We start from the raw sequence: 21,507 nt of genomic DNA on the forward strand, positions 1-21,507 counted from the left end.
CCTGCATCCTCTGACCAGTTTTCCAGTCTGTTCATGTACATTCCCGTGGACACCTACAGTCCCTTCCGTGCATACTACCACTACCACCAGAGCTGCGTAAGCTCAAGGTCTCTCAGCATTACTAACACTACATGACAGCCATAAAACTATCACTTGGATAACTGACAAAGTGTATACCTTTTAAATAAAAAAAAAATATGCACTAGGCACTCAATAAATGGTAATTTTTGAAAGAGTATTACGTATGTTTTTTTACCTGAGTTCACTTATGCCAACAGTAGTTTTCTTGAAGACCTAAAATGCACAACAGAAAACTGCTTCTAAAACACAGCCCCTACAATCCCTATGTGTCAAAATCAGATAGTTGTCACACAGTTCATTATTTTTCATGATCTATGAATAAGTCTGTAATTCCATAATTCTGTTGCTATAACGAGCATGTAATTCATACCATGCACAGCCACCATGCCCCTATGCTGTCCTAAACTGTGTTCTGCGGGTGACGCAGCATGGTCTTGTCCTTGCGGAATGGGTATCCCAGAGCAGAGTTGTGCATGCAGCCAGTGGAGCTCTGAAAACTGCTGCATCTTCTCCTGCAGCACTGCAAATCTATTCCCTTTCAGTTGGTATCCTCAGCCTAATTTTTTTAAGTTCCAAAACCCAGAGTCCTCTGTTATTCTGCTTCTTACTGAACTACTGGCAGGATCAATGAAGGTCATAATAGCACTCCTGCTGTGAATGGTCACTTGCTCTTGTTTTCACAAGGTATTGTCTTTTGATTAAGGTGATACTGACCTTGTTAATTTCTTTCTTTCTTTTTTTTTTTTTTTTTTTTTTTTTTTTTACTTTTTCCTTTTTATCAGTACCGGGGATTGAACTCACGACTGCCTGCTTGCAAGGCAGGCACTTATGCCGCTGAGCTAAATCCCCAGCCCCCCTTGTTAATTTCAATGATAGAAAGAATTCCTTTAATAGGATAACCAATTACTACCATCTCTTACAAAATGTTTAGCATTAATACTAGTTACATAACATTTTCAGTAATACTGATACAAACTAAAATACTAAATTAAGCCTCCTTCCTCCATTTGTGGTATGTTTTAGAAGATTCCCATTACTGAAGAACAAAATAGTTTCAATCATATATTTCAACAAATTGTAACGAGACGGCTTTTCAAAATCACAAAATGTGCTGGTCCAAGATGTACAATCCTTTCCTGCCCCTCCTATATATTCACTTCTAGCACCTCTTGTGTGAGGTTCTGTAGGAAGGAACACTCAAATCCACTACTGTCAGAAATGAATGATGAGAAGGAGATAGCTAAGAAGTGATAGAGATTTCTTTTTCTTACATACTGGTAATTTAGCCTATTTCTAGGTTATAATCACTTCTTTTTAACTCAAAGTAAAATGAATTTATCTTGTCATAAAGAGATTTTCATTTGAGAAAGTAAGCATTTATGATAGTTATTAGACACCTGAATTCAAAAGACCTATTGGTGTCTAGATTGATTATAGATATCAACTTTTATCAAAAGTCAGTGAAATGTGTATTAATATAGTCTTAGACAAACAGACAAGCTGAAAAATATGAGGTATATGTAAACAAAGAATCTGGAGTATTTTAAGAGGTATCGAAATACTGGTTAAATATTTAAATCTATCTTACGTATCTAGTAAATACTCTCTATAAGGCAGAAAGCACTGCCTGCTCTTCTGTGAGCAGGCTGCCATCCACCAGCACAACTCCCTGTACATACATGCCTGCTCTGCAGAAGACTCTACGCAGGGTATTCCCACCTTCTCTCTCCACTGATGTGAATTCTAGCCACACTTCACCTGCAGCTCACTGCCATACAATGGCAGTACAAATTATAAATACAATGGCTACATGAAGAAATTACAGTTCTACTGGTACTGTTTACTATTTCAGAAAAAATTAAAGATGAACACCTGGAGATGAAAGAACATTTATGGAATTTCTAGCCATACTCATCAAATCTGTACAGGTAGTTTCTTTAAACCCTAGTCACCAGCTTTACTCAACAGTAAGGTATCTATTTTATCAATCTGGCCATGGCAATCCTGAACTGACTAGGTATAAAGGTGCTCTGTCTCACTCCTTGCTGCCAAACATGCAGGTAGGTCCAGTAGGGAAACAGGTACCTAGGAAAGCTTTTATCTGCATTATGGAGCTCTTTCACTAACTGCCCACTTCTTTGACAGAAAAAAATATGTTAGCCTAGAATATAAAATTTATTAATTTTAGAAAAGTATTGTATCACTTGATTTGTCTCATTTCTAAACAATAATGCACAAGAAAATCTAGCCTAATAAGATGGAATTCAAAACTTGTTAGTTTCATTTTTTTAAATGTAGCTAATAAAATCCTAAATGTACCACAGATAGTATGAAAATGAAATGGGTAGAAACTGCTCAAAAGGAAAGAACAAATGGGGTGGGGGAAGGAGAAAACAAGGGAAATATGTGTGTGTAGACAGATAGCTAAGCTACACACCCACATACAAGACAGATAATTATACTACTAATCTCAGTTCATCAAAAAGAACAGTTTGTGCTTTCACTATTTGATCATGTTTTCATGGCTATATCTTGATATGTATGCAACTAATTCAAAGATAGTACACAATATATTAATCATTGTTATTCTATTATTTTGTTTTAAAATTGTGTCATTGTTTTTTTCATTTTTTAAAAAAATGTAGCTAACAGAAAGTTTTAAATTACCTATGTGACTCACATTACATTTCTAGCCAACAGCACTGCTCTAAACAGAAGTGTGTATAGTACGTACTTTATTAGTAACCGTAAGCACTTAATAATAAATGTATACAGACAGATAACTGGGCCAAAACAAGATCTCACCACAATAACATATATATGCTAACAGTACACATCCTGATTTCTAATCACAGGAATAGCAACAAGAGCTATTAAAACTAATAAAGCACAAATGACAAATATATAAAGGCCAAATAATTTTAAGAATTACTTGTCTAAAGGAACCTAACATGATAATGGAAAATGTACTACTGCATTTTAGTCTACTTACTAACTGCAAAATTAAGAGAACAATTGCAATCATTCAGGATTACTCATTCCTCACGTAACAGGTCAGCTCTTTTGGAAAACAGCTACACATTCTTCTAAATATAATTTTGAAACAAAGTTAAATACCAGATTTAAAATTTTCAATACCCTAAAGTACATTTCCCCCTGGAAGCACTGAGAGCAATGTCCCAGCACAGCACAGTACCCACATGGCTGAGATTAGCCTTGTGCACCAGCATAATTGGGGACATGCACGAGCAGGCAGTCCTCAGCAAAGACCAGGGAAAAGGGCAATCTCAAATATATACCTCTTGCTTGGCAGAGAGGATGCCCACGAGAAATGAGAGAAGACATGGCAGAATGAGATGAGGTAGAACAAAATTAACACTTCAAATTCACCTGTAGAAAATTATGAAAGAGCATGAGAAAACAACAAAAGACAAAAATAGAAATACCTCTGCCGGTATACCTTATGTTCCCTTAGATCTCAGAGATACATGCACCTCTGAGTTGCCCAGATAGTGGATGAGGAAAAGGCTGCTCCCGTCTTGGTATCTCTTTCTCCCCACATACCTCTCCAGAAGCCAGTAAAGGTTTAGTTGCCTCCCACATATGCAAGCAGGTGCAGGCAGGTACAGGCAGAATGAGCCTGTGCTCTAGACAGTCCCACAGCAAACTCTGAGTGTGTGGGAGCGTGTATGAGTAACAATATAAAAACATTCAACCCAATCCAAAAGAAAAACAAACAAACACACACACACACAAAAACCCCACTAGCAGTGAGAGGAGGAACACAGCCTGCCAAGTGGCAGGGACCCAGTCCTATTGTTCTCAGGACTGAGCGAGGCCCTGGAGACAATGTGTGGGCTGCAGACCCTAAGTGCCAGGTACAGCTGAAACTCACCAAGCAGGCACTGCTCGGTTCCCAGTGCTTTTTTGTGCTTTCCATCACTTTATGTCCAGACAAACCACCAAATCCAAAGTAGGCTTTCAAAATATTCCAAAGATGTCTCTTTGGAATTACACCTTAATTTTTAAATAATCGATTCTAAAATTCATTCTTTACATAAATTCTGTGATAACTCTGAAAGTAAATAAGCTATCCTAATAGCCATGGTCTTGTAAAAAACTAAGCTTGATTTCCAGGAGGTAAACTATCTCAGTTCTGTTGTTTACCCTTTGTATTACATACAAACAAAATGAAAAATCCACCCCATCTTTTTCCTCTCCATAAAAGGACAGAAAAGAGCTAAGTAGGAAATGCGGCACGTGGGTCTCACAGATGTGCCACAGGAGGATCATGGCTCCACAAAACCATAGGTGACATTTGGGAGGAGGGTGCGGACTCTACCAGGAGGAAGCATGCACGGTTCTTCCTAGACACTCAAAAGTTGTGAGAGATCCCACAGGAGAATTCTACTTTCAGAAGCAGTTCACCAAGACTGTGCTTGCCCCAGGGATGTGTCTGAAAAGAGACTGTACAAGCCAGGCAGTCTTTACTTCACCTACTATCATCATTTTCCATGTGGGCCCAACACAGAACAATGGTTCTCTAGAAGACTAATAGTTTATATTCTTATTGTAGTGTTTTAATATTATTATTATTTGTCTTTTTCTTTTTTATCAGTACCCGGGATCGAACTCATGACCACACACTTGCAAGGCAGGTGCTTATGCCACTGAGCTAAATTCCCAGACCCGTGTTTTAATATTATAATAGAAGTATTTCAGTTAATCCAAAAAATCAGCACTTATGTCATAATTATCAAATCAGTGAAAGATTCTTTTATGAAATTTACAGTTTTGCTTTTGGCATAAAACACTTTAAAACATCGTTTCCAAATTCATAAGCAAAACTCACAAGGGACACTGTCATTTCACAAAATCGAAAAGAGAGCTTTCTGGTATGGTCATGGAAGATTTGCAGTCACACTGGGAGCTTACAATCGATTTAAAAAGGAATCCAGAATATCCTGACTTCAGTTGTTTGACCAGGTCTTTCCCATGCATTGTAACCCCATTAAAGAACTCAAGAGGGAAGGTCTTAAATCCTTCAAAGGACTAAATTACAGTTTATGTAAGGAACTTACTCTTCAGTGAGAAGAAAGTATATCAATAAACACTGTCTCTACTCTTATTTTTAAGACATGGGAACCTTGAGTTTTAAGATTTAAAAACTTGATCACTGTTCATCCTAAAAGTACAAACTATAAGATCTTTAATTCACTGATCATTCACTTTTAGATAAAATAGCAAAATATCCTAAGTGCTTTTAAAATTATTTCATATTCACTTAAAAAACAAAAAGCCATGCTTTAGAGAAAGCCTACAGCACAACTACCTAACATAGCCAAAGAAGCTACAATATGGCTAGTCAGATACATGTTCTCAGCAAGTTATGCAGCAAGTTATTTAAAGCATTTTTCACCATACTGTAACCAGCAGCTTACAGTAACAGAGTTTTTTTTTTCTTGAATATAAAGTACAGAAAGGGTTTATGTTTTTATGAACCTTAAAACTCTGTAGAATAAAGTGAGCAACAACCATCTGGGTATATGATTACAAGTTACATGATTCTTCACGAACAAGTTAATGATTAACAAGTTTAAACATGCTATAGAGGAAAGAGAAGCAATTTTTAAAGATTACAGTTTGCACAAGAATATCAACAACACCACCCTAAAGAAACTCACCACTGATTCTGTCCTTCCAACAACAGAGAACCACATTTTCATCTTTAGGATTACAGCATCAGAGTCTTGAGCTGAAAAAAATAACCGTCTACTTCTGAGTTTTCAACAGCAACCAACACAGCTGCCTTTTCAAACTGGGATCACCACAACAGCTGGATGCTGTGACACCGTACTGCATTTACCAATACGGGCTAGGACCTATGCAATACTCAGGCTCTTACGCAACTAGCCCGCTCTGATTCTCACTCACTCTGAACTTCATTAAACTTTAAAAGAAGCTAGAAAAATACAAAGGGAATTGTTTGTATTTTAAAAATCCAAATTAAACAGGAAGCATCATGTTGCCTGTCCCACAGATGAGTAAGAAGTAGCATGCTGAACTATCCAAAAACAGTCTCAAAAAAGTATGCTTAACTGCTTCTGGATCATTTGGATTTTATAAAACTTAACCACCATGTGGAAGACAAGACAGCGAGAACTTAACATTAAACATAGTTCAGGGTTATGGAAATCAAGACATCCACCAATTAAAAAAGTCAAAAGGTCTGTGCTGAACACAAATTCAGTTACAGTAAACAGTAGAAGCACTGACACAGGAAGGCATGTAAAGCCAAAAAGCTCTTCTGCAATACACAGTACAGGGCTGGACAGTGAGGACACCCATGTGAGCACAGAAGATAGACTACTGTTGAGCATGACCCAGGATCAGGGAGGAGTGCTTTCCAGGGCTTGGTATTCCAGCCAGGAGGCTAACTGCCAGAGGACCACCATAATAACTGGATGGACCACCATCCAGTTATGATGCATACTGCCTTGCCCTGCACATAAAATACATACCCCGAAGTCTAGAAAGTCAATTGAAAGCTCTAATCTCTACACAGACCACACATCTGTCAATTATACCATGTCATCATAACAATGTACACAACCAAGATGACTCTTGCTGGGCCTTCCTTTCAAGTGCCACAGACATCACAACCTGGAAGGAAAGGAGTTTTTCCCTGTCTCATTTCAACACAAGTTTTCATTTCTGAAAATGGAAAACTGTCCAGTTAACAATTTTCCTTTAGTTATTTCCTTCAGGGTACCCATAGGAGGACTCCAAAATTTTGTCTTTCGTTCTGTTACATTGCAGGTTATTTTCGCAGGTTCCCCAAATTTCAAGTGTTCAAAACCAAGCTTTCACTTCGCCCATTCCAGTCCCTAGCCCTCTGCAGGTTCCCTGCTTGGGCAAATGACACATTCAAGACGGAACTACAATTCACCTATTTCCCCCTCTCCCCCTTTTCAACCAATTCATACATTTATCTAAACAGTGTCATCTGACAAGAATGTATCAGCACACACTAAGACCCAGAAGCTGCCAGCCCTTCAACAAGGGACAAGAGGAAACACCTATTCCCTTAGGGCCCCTTCCTACCACCTGGGCTGCTAGACCTCTCAAGAAGTAAAAGAATGAAAAAAAGTCTCTAAGGCCATGGCCCAGAGTAGTTAAGAATCAAATTTACAATGCATTCCAGGCCTGTTGTATTTTGATTTAAACATTCCCAGAGACTCCTGTTTTATCTGCAATAAACCCCATGGCTCTGTTGAGACACAGCTTCACAAGACTATGTAAAGGAGTGGTCAGCAACCCACATCTGTTCCTGTAGTTTCCTGGCACACAGGTCTTCAGGATCAGTTCCAGCATAACCATTCAGTGTGGCAGAGCCCTGGGGGCTTACAACTTGGCCCTCTGCTGAGAAAAACTAGTGCACAACTGCAGGATCTTACTCAGACTACAGACTCAGTTTCCCCACTCCTCAAGTGACACGACCCTACTTTTGAAACTTTCTACCTGCCCTGCCCTCTGGCAACCCTTACTGACCCTTCAAGTTTCTGTTTTAGACTCATCTCTTCAGCTTACTTCCCCCATCTCTCTAATCACACTCCAGACACCTTCTCAGCAAGCATGCTGAGTAAACAGCAACCTATGGTGCTATTCCTCAGCTGTCAATTTCTCCTTGTCCCTCAAGTGGTCAAAGAGTATGTAAAAGCCACCACCTATTATTTCAGATGGGTGTGGCACGATATAAGAAACTTGTACTGGGCAAAACAGTAACTTTCATGAGAATAAAATTCATACATATTTTCATTAAGTTGCAAGCTATAGCCAATCCTGGAACTAGCTCTGGACTCTCTTTTTCAGAAACTCTTTACTTTTCTACCAGTTTTAAATTCATGTACACTATTCACATGGAAAGTATGTGCAAAGACCAGAAAGGAAACCAAAGTGAATACCATCCCCATGCTGGAGAGAACCAGCTGTTCCCTGAATAGATGGAGGGAGCTGGTGAGAAACAGGCAATACTGAGCCCCAGGGCTCTCTGCTTCAGACTGGCAGCCATCCTCACCTGCTCAAAGGGGCAGGTGGCAGGGAGCAAGTGTGAACTCACAGGCGGGGCTCAGTGGGTCCAGAGAAGCTGGGCCACATTTGGCTGACAGAAACACTTCTCATGGATGTAGACCTTTCTAGCCTGTGTTATCATTAAACTCCATAAAGCCCTAATTCTGTAATCCTGAAGCACAAGTCAAAACACTGTAATTCCCAAATATTCTAAACAAAATCTTTTAAAATATCTTTTCCAGTACAGAAAACAAGAAAGAAAAATAGAAATTTACAAATTAAAGTATGAAGAATTACACTCTACTTTTCACAAATAGGTATTCAATATTCTGGAATAAATACTACCTGAAAAATTAGTCACTGTTTTCTTATTAAGTTTATTCCATTATTACTAAAATTAATAAAGAACTTAATCTGAAAACTGCTTGGTTTCTTAGTCAAATTTTGCAGATCCCTTAGTCACATTAGTCTCCTAGAAGTTAGTAACTGGGCTATATTGACTATGGTCTCCTTTTATCACAGGAGAGAAAGGTTTTTATAATGGCAAGGATTCATTTCACTTTTAGAACAAAATTATGATCTGTCACAGATGTAGAAGAAAAAGCTGGGTTTCGCTTGGAGGCCTCTTTGTATGTAAGCAAATGCCAAAGGATAAAGCAGCTCAGGGGCTTTCCCCTTAGAGGAAAGGAATAGCCAGCAGAGGCCAGGGTGGAGGATCAGGTGCAGATCAATGAACTGGACATCAGGGCAGCTGTGCTGGCAGCATGGCAATAGTGGTGAGGCAGGGCAGAGGTGATATGGAACAATTCAAGCAGCACAGCACCCCTGGGTCCTCTGTGACCCCACCAATCCCTCTTAGTCACGGGTCTGCCCCTCAGACTGGTGCTGGTCTATAGATAGGCACAGACTTCCTAAGGGCTCCTCATAGTAACAGGCTTCCTGTCTGCTGATAACTTGAAGCATCTTGATGAAAACACAATTGGGGCGGTGTCCTTTGCTTTGGCCTCTTGCCTGCACAGCTGAACAAAGACTCAACTGTGACTTTCACCTTGGCTCATTGTTCTAACTCCCTACCTAACACCTGGCAGCCCAACAAGGACAGAGGAGAACCTCCAGACAAACAAACCAGAGGAATGCCAAGTGGAATCCAAGCCCTACTCCCTCCCTGCTAACGGAAACACTGGTTCCTCTGTGCCAGGACATGAGATCAGGGAGCAGAAACCATGAGTCACTGAATGGCACATAAATCAGACTTGAGCAACTTTAGATTAAGTAGTTTTAGATTAGAAAACCAGTAATCTTTGAGAGATTTTTTAAACTGGAAGAGACAGAGACTCTGATAAACGTAACGCATTGCATAGCCCTTCATCTCCAGGAAGATGACCAGAAACAAGACTATGTATGAAATAGATCAGCGATTAAGTCTTTTGTTGTGCTCTTCTTTGCAGTGTTAAGCATAGAACCCAGGCCTTACAAAGGCTAGAGGAACGTGCTACTACTAAGCTCATGTCCAGCCCAGAAATCTTCCCAGTATAGTGTCTGAGTGTGGGAGAGTAATTTTTAATTCTAATTTTTTATTTCTCTGAAAATGGTTCCTGATTCAGCTGGTAAGCAAAGGGAGAAAGTAATTCTATGGCTGATTCTTCATTTCTCACATCTTCAAATGTTCTGAGTTGTAGACCAAGTCTGGAAATGTGGCTCATAAGCAAAAGCTCTTGGAATGAGAGGAACTGTGGATGGTGAGTTAAGCTCAGAGGTTCCAGATGTACCTTCTGCATGTCACAGGTGACCTTATGTGACTCAGCTGCTCTTGAAGGAATTTCACCTGCAGCCTGGCCCTCACAGCACCCTATACATCAAGCCCAGAAAATTTCCTGAGGTGTCAGGGCATCAACTGCTCCATCAAAATCTTTCTCTGAGGTGCTGGCAACAACATAAGACACCTCGTGTATTTATACCAAGTTTCAACAATGTCTGTATATGAACTTCTCCCACCTATTCCCTGGCCGGCTAACCTGAGGCTGTCAAAACACACACACACACACACACACCCACCTCACACCTGTGTATACTTTGCTGCTTCCATCATCACTTGGACCCACAGGACACCTTCTTCCAGTTACTAACATTCCAAAGATTGGATGAGATCCCACCTCTCCTATGATCCCCATGCTGTATTAGCAGCCACCTACCCCACTTCTATAAATTCTCATATATAGAGATTCATGGTACTCATAGTAGATTTTGGTATGATTAAGACTATGGATAACATTTTCCTCAAATCTAACTTAGTGACTATTATTCTAATGCAGTTGGTAGTTTATTACAGTCAATTAACTTTCAGAATTAAAGACGACAGAAACTCAAATACTCTTTAAAATAAAAAGAAAAGTTATTTCAGCTTATTTACCCTTCTAGGAAAATACTTTTTGCCTACCAAATGCCAAGGACTGAGGCATTTAGGAACTAAGGACACTAGAGAGAAAATGCTCCAGTCAGCTAATGATGAGAAAGAGCAAAACCCTAAAGGATCTAATTCGAGTTATGCAAAGTGCTTGCAAGAAAGGCACAGAGGGATGTGTCCTGATGCAGGGCACAGTGGTAACGGGCAAGCTGCCAGGGAAATCCTATGAAAGTAGGACATGTAAGCTTTGTTTTGAAAAGCAGCTCAAGGAGCTAAAGATTCCTAGAAGAGGGAAGAGTACAGGGTATGTTAGTACACCCATCAGCTTACTTCTTCTAGTTAAGAGCCAGAACCCCGGATGTGCCTCATTCCTTTGCATGTATTTGGTACAGTGCTAACCTCATGATCTGCCCCATGTCGTGTACAAATGGGGTAGGAATATGTCCACTGAAAGGTTTCAGTGCAACCTTTGAAATGTTACAGCTTCCTGGGCAATGGGAATTGCAGATTTTAAATTAAATGAATTCTTTCTTTCTAGTTAACTATCTGTCTGTCCTTCCATCCATCTGTCCATCTGTCCATTCATCCATCATGTTATTAAAACAGGGTTTCACTATGCACTTCAGGTTGGCCTTGAACTCATTTTGCAGCTCAGGTTGGCCTTAACCACTCAGTGATCCTTCTGCCTCAATCTGTCAAAGTTCTAGGACTACAGGGATGTGTCACCACATACAGCTTTTTATTTCTGATTAATACTCAAATGTTAAAATTCTGTTACATAGAAAATAAATTTCAACCTAAAAATTTTCACTGTTATTATATTAATTTTAGAACATTTTTCAGAACACACTAACAGCACGCAATTCAGAGAAAATTGTTATCATACTGCTATACAGTATCTGAAAGCTTCATACATTGCCTAGAGATAGGAACAGAGGCAACAGTATTGGTGCTAACATGTTATTTTAAGCAAATATTAGCATAGATGACTCCAGTATTAGTTAATAAATTATTACCTGAAGAATCTTGTTAGTTGCACTGAAAATACCCAGTTGTAACTCCAAAATGAACTTTAGTATAAACAAGTAAAGGGCTCGTGAGATACTAGTACTCCTAAAGTTCCAGCGTTAAGTCCCTATCATTCAGAAAAAGATTTGTGTGGCTTAGAATATCCTGTCACAGACTAGTAGATGAAGGGACTCCAATCCCAAGAGTTCTTGAGCCTGGCTGAGCAGTCAATCTCCTAAAAACCACCTATGGCTACCTCCTAATCTCTGACTTTCTGCGATAAGAACCAGAACCCTTCCTGTGTTATACAGTTTCCTGGACCCTCAGACCACCGAAGCCTGAGAAAGCCTGAGACCTGTGATGAGGAGGCAATAGACCTGTGTCCATTCTCTCAAAGAAATATATTTTTCCCCTTGCGGTGCTGATCAAAAGATGTCTGTCCTTTTAAAACTGCTTGGTTCCCAGGCATCACTCATCCTGTTACCTTCTCAGAGTTCATCTTTCTATTAACCTAGAAGCACAATGGCTTTACCATGTGGCACATTCCTTGCCCCAGCAGCCATGCTGCCCATTCCCCCACCGCAGCAGCCCTGATGGTGGCCAACTCTACCTAGGGAACAGAATGCCCAGCAATCACACGGCACATACAGCCCTACCTTTGCTGCAACGATGCTAAGGCCCATTCCATTCTGCTTTTTTAGGGTCACAGTGATGATTTCAGGTTCTTTCCTCAGAGGCTGGGCCTAAAGAATGAGAACAAAGACTTAGTTTGCGGCTGAGATGGAAATGCTTCCACATGATTAGAAAGCCAGTCAGTCAAGCGTACTATAGAAAACAAAGGGGAAGACTAGAAAAGATCCACTAACTCAGGCAATTTTCGCTTGATATAGAGTCTGAAAGATAACTCTGGTCATAAATGTTGGCTTTTTAAACACTAAGAACTTGAGTTACAAAACAGTATTACTAACAGGTTAGAAAAGCCACCATTAAGGGCCAGGGATTTAGTTCAGTAGCCTGAGCACCTGCCTGGCAAGCATGAGGTTGTGAGTTCGAGTCCCAGTACCAAGAAAAAAAAAAAAAGAAAAGAAAAGCCATCATTAAGACAAAAATCCAATTTTTATCTTACTACTTTTCAAAACAAATTACCAGACTTTTTTGTTTCCCAAGAAATTTAACACATTCATGACAGGACTGTAACTTGCATGTCTCGCTGCTAGGTAGCTTGAACCACGCTGCTGGGTAGCTTGAACCACCCAGTGGTACCTGCATGCCAGTCTTAAGTTTTCAAACTAGGAACTGGGAACAGTTTTCAAAATTAATTTTATTAGTAAAAAGCCCAATAAAAGTGTTTAGACCTACTTATAGCACCAGTAGGACAAGATGCCCAACTGAACAGTCACACGTGTATCACCAGTGGGTCAAGCTAGCAGGGACATGTTAAGCTTATTTCACACTGTCTCTAGGGAAGCCAGCAAAAAGCAAAGCGAGCCACGACACAAGTGACCTGACATCTTTGTCCCTTGGAAAAAGGAACAATCATTGTCTTTTAAATGACAAGAACATAGCAGCTATAGGATTCACACAACAGTGCTCAGAGTATTCTGCCAAGGAAAACTTCCATGACTGGGAACCAACCTGAGGACTAACTACAGACCCCAGAGGCAGCTCAGAGCCAAAGAAAGAAACAGTATATGGAAGTCACATGTCACACTCAAGTCATACCTCACCCCAACAGCTGAAGAAAATTGTAAAACAAAACTAGTAATACACACACACACTATGGGGAACTTAACAAAATACAGAACATGACAGCACACAAAGTGGAAATTACACACAGAGCTTTTTAATTTAGAAAGAAAATAACCAAAGCCTGTGTGAGAATATTTTGAGAGAAAATAAAATTAGGTAATATCACAATTAAAAAAATCAAAGTCTGAAATAAGAGAATAAATTAGAAAAAGGAAGAATTTGTGATTCCTCTAAGAAGATACTTGCTTTCCTTCAAAATCTAGTTATTACAAGTTGCTGCTGTTATTTCAGATTTGACAAAGTAAGGTCAGTAAAAAGTACATTTTTGGTGTAACAGACTAACCATCAATTCAATTTTTGGAGTTGGCTTTTATATATAACTCAAACCTAAAGTACTTCAGGAAGCCAACTTGAGTTACTTTGAATTACTAAACAAAAAAGGGCTTTTTTTTTGGTTACTGTTTAAAACCTGGTACGAAATAAAGTAGAATTTTCCTTAAGACATGTGAAGGGCTTTACTACTATTTCAAAGGATATAAAATATCCGTGAATAACTTGATACACATTTAAGTCAAGACAGGAGGACTGCACAAGAATAAAATACTTTTGCCTAAAAAAATATTTTTCTTATAGCATTTGTTAAGGCTACTATATTACAATGTTTTAAAAATTTCATTAACATTAACATCAGCAAGATTATAAGCATAAGAATTCTGCATTTTAAAAAGTACCTTTTGTTTATACACAAAACTATTCACTACCCAAAAAAGATGTAAAAATGTATCTACACAAATCACACTTTAAGATGTTTAAATCAAATTGGTACTAAAAACAGTATTTTTGTATCAAAAAATTTTCAGTATAAGCAAAGAACAAGTTTATATGAAATTCTCACGTCATTAGGAGTATATTTTATGTCATAGCTCATCTAACATTCTCAAAATACTTGCCAGTTCTGTGTTCTCACGTATAAGGTGACTTTCATAATCTGCACCTTCAAAATATATTGTCCAAGTACCTGGTGAACGTGTATGAGGAATTAATCTGCAAAATCCTAAGAAGGAAACAAGCAAATTATAAAATAGAAAAAGCACATCAATCAAGACACATGATCTTCACCAAGGGAAGCAAGACAAATTATTAAGTGCTTACTATCTAGTATCATCTTGCTTTATGTCTTATTTACTCTAAAAATTAACACTTAATATTTGTGTATTTTGATCCAATAGAATTTCAGTCTCTTCACCTTGTGTTCCAAGAGAACTTTTTTCTTACTTCTCTAATAAATTATTGAATTGTCTCATAATTTACATCTTTGCAGAGCTGTTCACCCCACTGGACTATGAAGGCCCTCTGTGACATTCTGAATGTCTGTCTACCAAGAAAAGGTAAGCTGAAGGAAACCAGCGAATTACACAGAGAGGAGTGTCTACCTACCTATTTGACATTATGTTAAATGACTTATAGTCAATGACTATTCACAAAATTCTGTGGTCAGGCATGCCCCTTCTCACTACTGTTTGTCCAAATTTCTTGTGTGTTCATAGTCAAATAATTTAAGTTCCTTACAAATGAAGTTTAGAATTATTTTGTTTTAAAGAATATTTTTATTTTAATTAGTAATTAATAAGTAATTTTATTATTTTAATTTCATTGACATTTTAATTCAAGACACATTACCCTTCATTTAATCAAATCTTAATTTGTATGTCTTAGTAATTCTTTACACAGGCCCTGAGTGCACCTAAAGCTTCCTCCAAAGCTGCTGGTGTCCGTCTGCAGAGAGCAGCCTGCCCTGATGGGGAAAGGCTTGTGCTGTGTGAGACACTGGCGGTTCTACCTCCTCTGTGCTACACAGGCCCTGTCAACCCTACTATTTCATTAGGAGGATAATGTGGGCTATTTTTGGACACTTATGACAAGTTTATTTGTCGTAGAGACATCAAAAATACATTTAGTTAAAATAAGGATATAAAGTAATTTTTAAAAAACAAAAATCACTGTTTCAATCTAATTCCATTAAAATATAATTTGCTTTTCCCATGTTTTATGGTACCATGAATTATCAAGACTTTGAAATTTCAACAATTAAAAACTATGTTCTTAACTTTTCAGATGTCAGCGTCCTTATAAATTCTGAACCATGGTGGCAATGGAGGCTTTGCTTTATGAGAGTATAAGGAATGCATCTCAGTCCAGATACAAGTCCAAACTGGTTATACAGTCTTCTCTCACAGCACTTCATTGTACAAAAAACAAAAGGAACTGAGAGTACACAGTAGTTCTTTAATCAGCTTACAAAGAGCAGAGCAGAATTAAGAGCCCTGATGTCATAAAACACCCAACTCTTTGTAAGTCTTTTAAAGGTATCTGTGCACCATGCTATATGTATTATAATCATCTAACACATATGAAGTCATGCCGTGATGCCAAGATCATGATGAAATATCATCTATGTCCTAAAATTATTCACTCAAGACAACCTGAGGGGAAGCTACAAAGAAAACTTAATCAAGGCCTCATTATTCCCACATTTCCAAGTATCTGCTTCATGGTACATATGTCACTTGATGCACATCATAAATTATATACATTTGTAAAATATGAGTAAATTCAGTCTCCCTAGTTACTTACTGACAAGGCATTAAAGGGTTACTGAGCATTTAGCCTGCAGCAGATCCACGTGGATGTGAGGAATGAGGAAGGCCAAGCAAGCGCACGATGAAAGCACATCCTCAACTACAGGGGCGGGGAGGGGGGAGAGTTCGGCCTTTTTGTGCACCAGCAACCTGAGGGCCACCTCCATGCTCAGGCACGCAGGGAAAGACTCTGGAAGCTGGGTCCCTTTCAAGTTCAGGGCAATAGTACAGTGACAGAGGTAAGCAATATCAAGAGCCACTCTTTAGGGAAAGCATGCCAAGCATCAGGATGGGATGAAGGTTTTCCAGATGAGTGGGGTCTGGTCAGAATTTAAGAAAACTACTGATGGGGTGGTAGCAGGGAGTGCTCAACAGCAGCAGCTGAGAGCTGACACAGACACAGAACACCAGCTCTGCACTGACAAACAGCACCTTCATCCTGAGTTGGAAAGGTGACAGGATGCAACAGTTTATTTCCATCCCACGACTCACAGGGAAGAATTCTTAGCAGAGCACAAAGCCATAAATAACCCTAATTTTAAATGAGCTGATAGCAGTAGGGGCACAAAGAAGCAAAGCAGGACAGTCAGGTGAAGGGACTGTCAGAAAATGGTGGCACGGCTGATGCCTGAGTGGGGCATATCTGAGAAGTAGAAGAGCTGGGTGTGGAATCTGCAGTGCCAGTATGGGGGGCACACAGAAAGGCACCACTAAGTAGCTAGTGGCAGCTGACTACCCACCACCACAGAACCCAAGTTCAGGGGCTGCTGCCCTGCACTCCAGCTGGACCACACAACAGCCCACCCGTCGGCTTTCCACCTGAGTACATAAGGTCTCTGCTTTGCCTGTTCCTGCTCCCCTTTCTTCAAACTTCATATCCTTCGTACTTCATGTCCTTTGCTTCTCTGAGGATGGTCCAAAGCTGAGTCTCAAGAGAAGTCACTTTTCTAAGATCAATTTTTTTAAAAGTATCAAAAACTCAGACATTTTTGGAGATATAAAAATGAATTTATTTTGGTAAATGAAATACTTACTGAAGATACCAATCATATTAAATTTAACTGTCTGTAGACAGAAGATCTTAACTTCAACTTCACTCTTAATACTTAACGTATCTCTATATTTTGAATCTACTCTTCTCATCTGATAATATCCCCACCTTATAAAAAAGTACCAGAGCAGAATTAAAATGTGGTCTATTCAAGAGCTCATACATTAGGAGTAATGGTGGGATTTTCAATCCATATACACCAGAAAGACTATGCAGCCGAAGTCCTAGTGGTATGGAAATGTCTGAGGTGCATACTGCCTTACTTGTGCTGAGTTAGCTCTTCCATATACAAAAGTATAGTGTGAAGCTCACAGATGCCAGCCAGCACCAGCAGCACTGCTGCCACCTCTACTAGCACTAGCAGCACCAGTGGCACTCTGGGTACTCAGAGCTCTTGTCCCATGGGCAACCTTTCCAATCCTTAGCAATCTCTTGGCCCACTTTATAAATGAAAAATTGATGCAAGGAATAATCTGCTCATGCCGCACATCTAGCAGGGCTGGTCAGTCTGTGCCATTTTCTATTGATCTGCTGGCCTGGGGCCACACAAAGGTTCCAGCTTGGTCTTAAGGGTAAAATGACTTTCTAGGCTAATGAAATACCAGGAGAGAGGAGCAGTTAGAAGTCCAGGGAGAAGATTCCACCAGGACACCCAGTAGGCAAAGCAGGTGCTTACCACAGGGACCCAACACACCCACAGCCTGTGTCTAGACCTGTAAGAACCTATGTAATAGGGAAATGCTTCTCAAGTCATGAGAACAAACTATTCAAAAGACACAGGTGCACTCCCACTGAGTGGGCTGCTAGACAGACAGCAAATGAAAGGCTGCCTTTAACTTGGGTCACAGCTTAGATCCAGGTGTGGTCAAAAGCATTTACCTCTCTGGCACAGAGGGTCTAGAAACTCTTGTAAACCATTTGGAATGTTTCTGACGACATCACAGGAATAGCCATCTTCTGGCAAAAGAAAAGGCAGCTGCAGGTCAGGATCTTCCTCCAGCTGTACATCCCTCCCATCACTGCGGGCCAGCTCATCAGCTGTGTTTTCAGCAACAGCCACCACATTTTCTATAAGATCCTGTTGAGACATAGGTACTAGTTCACAAACACATGCTTGAACTGGAGCAATTCAGCAATATTCCAAATATTTCAAATCACTACAGCACACTTAAGACTTGTACAGATGCAGGACTGTGGTGGAGACCAACTGATCCAATACACTCAGAACACACATGGAAGGCAAACGTCTTAAATACAAACTGAGAGTAATTATTTATAACTTTACATAAAAACTGCTTAATGAGAAAATGTTTTTCCCTTTTCCAAAATAGTCATTTCTTCATACATTCTTTAACATTTTTATGAGTCAGTTACTAGTAACTGTATTTTTGTTGATTTAAAGAATTAATAAAAATGACAAAAGAAAAGCTTATATGATGTGAAATATAAAAAAACTAGGACAAAATACCTACAGAATACCACTTTGGAAACAGATCAACAGAATGTATTTCTGAATATGGGCTTAAGGGTGACTTTTGTTTGAATACATGTTATTAATATATGCTATCTATACAGAAAAGCTGAAAATCATAACTGTGTATCCCAGTGAAATAAAGACACCAACTCAATGACCATGTCCACCACCAGTCCATGAACAGAACACTGGCACCAGAAGTATGCCCCGTTCCCTACTACAACCCTTACTTTACATAAAGAGACCGGCTAGCAAGGCTTCTAACACCAGACTATTCTATCTGTTCTTGAAATTCATACAGATATACACACTTTAGATCTGACTTCTCTTGTGCTAATTATATCATAATGCTCATCAAGCTATATACTATAGTTCATTCGCATTGCAGTTTAGTATTCCTTTATATGACTGGCATGATTTATGTATCCACTGTACTTCAGAGAGAGCGATTTCCAGTTTGGGAAATCTTGTACCTGTCAGTTTATGCACACCTTAGGATATGCCTGAGTCTCATGGTAAATACCTGTAGCATATCCCTCAGAATAGACAGCCAATGGTAGTGGATGTTATATGGATTTCTCACCCTCCATTCCTTTCAGTGTGTGGGAGACATGCCCAAACCCTAGGCTCTCTTCAGGATAAGACTGAATTTTACAACTTGACACCTTTTTGTAAGGTTTGTGGCCATACAGTGAAGGCTCACGTGCTGCTACTGTTGATGTTAAGTGCAGACATGACAATGCTGTAAAAAAATTTTTGTCACTGTGGCAGCAGCTTTGACCCTGTGGTATTTAAGTGGCAGACACTTGAACTCAATAGTTTAGGGACAACCTCCAACCCCTTTTTCTCTGGTTCTTCCTAAGATTTCCTGAAAAGCAATCACTGAGCTTAAGTCACTTTTTAGCTAAACTGCATGTGTAATTTCTGTTCCCCTCACTGAACTCCATCTCAGATATCAACAGCAAAATGATCTCATGATTTTAAATAAGTTAACATTAAAATAAGTTATTAAATAAGTTTTCCTTTCTATAATAAATCAAAATGTTTCTGTCCAAACATGCCTACACCCCGTGGTATAATATAGCAACATTCACTTACTGTTGGGATAAAAGGCTCATCGGGTGCACAGTGATAATTCTGCAATAAGGCTTGAAGTTGCAGTGAATTTAACTTAAAGCAGGTGCTGTTTATATTTGGAATGTCTTCAGGCGCATACTTATCCATGGTAAGTAAAGTGGTTGCCTTTAAAAAAAAAACAAATGGTACAAAATATTTAGAAGTACAGTACTGCTCAAATATCCTTTGGGCTAGGGTTGTAGCTCAGTGATATAGCACATGCTTAGCATGCATAAGGCTCTGGGTTCAAGTGCACATTGCCCCAAAAAATCCTTTATGCACTATGTTTAAAGCTAATAACTCACCAATTGCATTTTGTTTGATGTGCAGGATATTTATAAAGATTTTTTATATTACTATTAACTAACATTAAATTAAACTATATATTGATTTACAAAAGCTTTTAGATGCCCTTTAGATTTTACTACATAATTAGATTCAACTACTAATGTTCACAATGCTTTTTAAAAATTTCCTTTGAGACGGGGAATTTAGCTCAGCGGCAAAAGCACATGCCTGGCAAGTGCCCAGGTCATAAGTTTGATCCCTGGTACCCAAAAAAAAAAAAAAATCCTTTGAAAGTTTACTCATTTACATAATAAGATAACCAATTTCAGGGATATAATGACTTCTTTATAACAACTTTCATAACTAATCATTCAATACCAAGTCTCTTCAAAGGAAATAAATCAAGAACAAAGTTAAATAATAAATTAAAATAACAAAAAAATTGTCCCAGAGTTTAAAGTTATAGATTACTCATTTCCTGAATTCAGAACAGCAGTTCCTAGTCTTGGGTATCTTAAAAATTCTCTCAGAGCTGGTTAAGACATTAGGATATGATTTGGCTTGTATTCTTAACTGTTCATTACTTGTAATTCTTAACTGTTGTATTCTAAGCTGTTAATTATCTTTTAGTATGGAGCTTTGTGAAATATGCCTTACTGAGCTCAATAAACAAAGGATCCTTTAAAGATATTTATATGATACTGGTTACCTAGCATACTAGTAGCAATAGTATTAAGGTTGAACTGTGTCCTTCAAAATTTCTACGTTGGAGGATTAACTGCCAGGACCTCAGAAAGTACCTCATTTGCTGTGATCTTTACAGAGACAGTCAAGTTGAGATGAGCTTAGTCAGTATTGCAAGTGTGCTTACATAAAGCGGACACTGGGACAGATATGCACACAAGGAGACTGCCATGGAGAAATAGAGGCAGAGACCAGGATGATATATCTACAGGTCAAGAAACGCTAAAGTCTGTCTGTAAGCTCCCAGAAGCTGCAGGGAAGAGACTTGGAACAGATTTTTTCCCTCATTGTCCTCAGAAGGAACCAGCTTTCAACACTTTGATTTTAACTTCGGGCCTCCTGAACTGGGAGAAATAAATTTCTATTAAGTCACTGGGTTTGTAGCGCTAATATGGTGGCCCAGATTCTAGCACATCATGATTCCACTACTTATACATGGGAAAACCCCTACGACAGAGTCCTGAGGCTTTGCTATATCAAAATTCTTGTCCATCATAAAATTTGATACATTTACCATAGAGTACACTACTGCTGGAGTAGGAATCATGTACACAAACCTGTACGATTCTGCTCAGGTGACAATCAGCTGCCAGCTCTAGCCCTTGCTTCTCTGCCCAAGCTTCAATATGTCCCAACTGCTGGCGGATAATTGCTCCCCAGTAGTGGGAACACAGCCCCGAATCTGGGTCAGTCACCAATCTGTTGAACAGCCACATATTGATAAAGTGGAACAGCTGTGAGAAAAGCTGGATGGTCAAAGCAGCATTGACTCTGCAGCGCCGCAGCAAAGACATGGCTCCCGTGAGCGTGTGCAGCACATCATCTGTCAGGACACAGACGAAAAGACAGGGGCCACATATCATCCAAGAACCTTCTGTGTTGC

General features: G+C 39.2%; 1 protein-coding gene across 23 annotated transcripts in view; it reads right to left on the bottom strand.

The window, feature by feature from the left end:
• Afdn (afadin, adherens junction formation factor) overlaps positions 1 to 21,507 on the bottom strand; it is a 149,572-nt gene that overhangs the window by 27,295 nt on the left and 100,770 nt on the right. For all 23 annotated transcript variants that reach the window (XM_063233060.1, XM_063233048.1, XM_063233063.1 and 20 more), the window contains 5 exons: positions 21,182 to 21,447; positions 19,575 to 19,718; positions 17,882 to 18,080; positions 14,263 to 14,366; positions 12,220 to 12,306 (listed from right to left, as the gene is read on the bottom strand). In XM_063233060.1, coding sequence (XP_063089130.1) covers positions 12,220 to 12,306; positions 14,263 to 14,366; positions 17,882 to 18,080; positions 19,575 to 19,718; positions 21,182 to 21,447 — 800 coding nt within the window. The remainder of the gene's footprint in view (positions 1 to 12,219; positions 12,307 to 14,262; positions 14,367 to 17,881; positions 18,081 to 19,574; positions 19,719 to 21,181; positions 21,448 to 21,507) is intronic.

This window comes from Cavia porcellus, unplaced genomic scaffold, assembly GCF_034190915.1.
Source record: "Cavia porcellus strain 051 isolate PalLab524CR breed Dunkin Hartley unplaced genomic scaffold, mCavPor4.1 scaffold_22, whole genome shotgun sequence".
Lineage (NCBI taxonomy): Eukaryota > Metazoa > Chordata > Mammalia > Rodentia > Caviidae > Cavia > Cavia porcellus.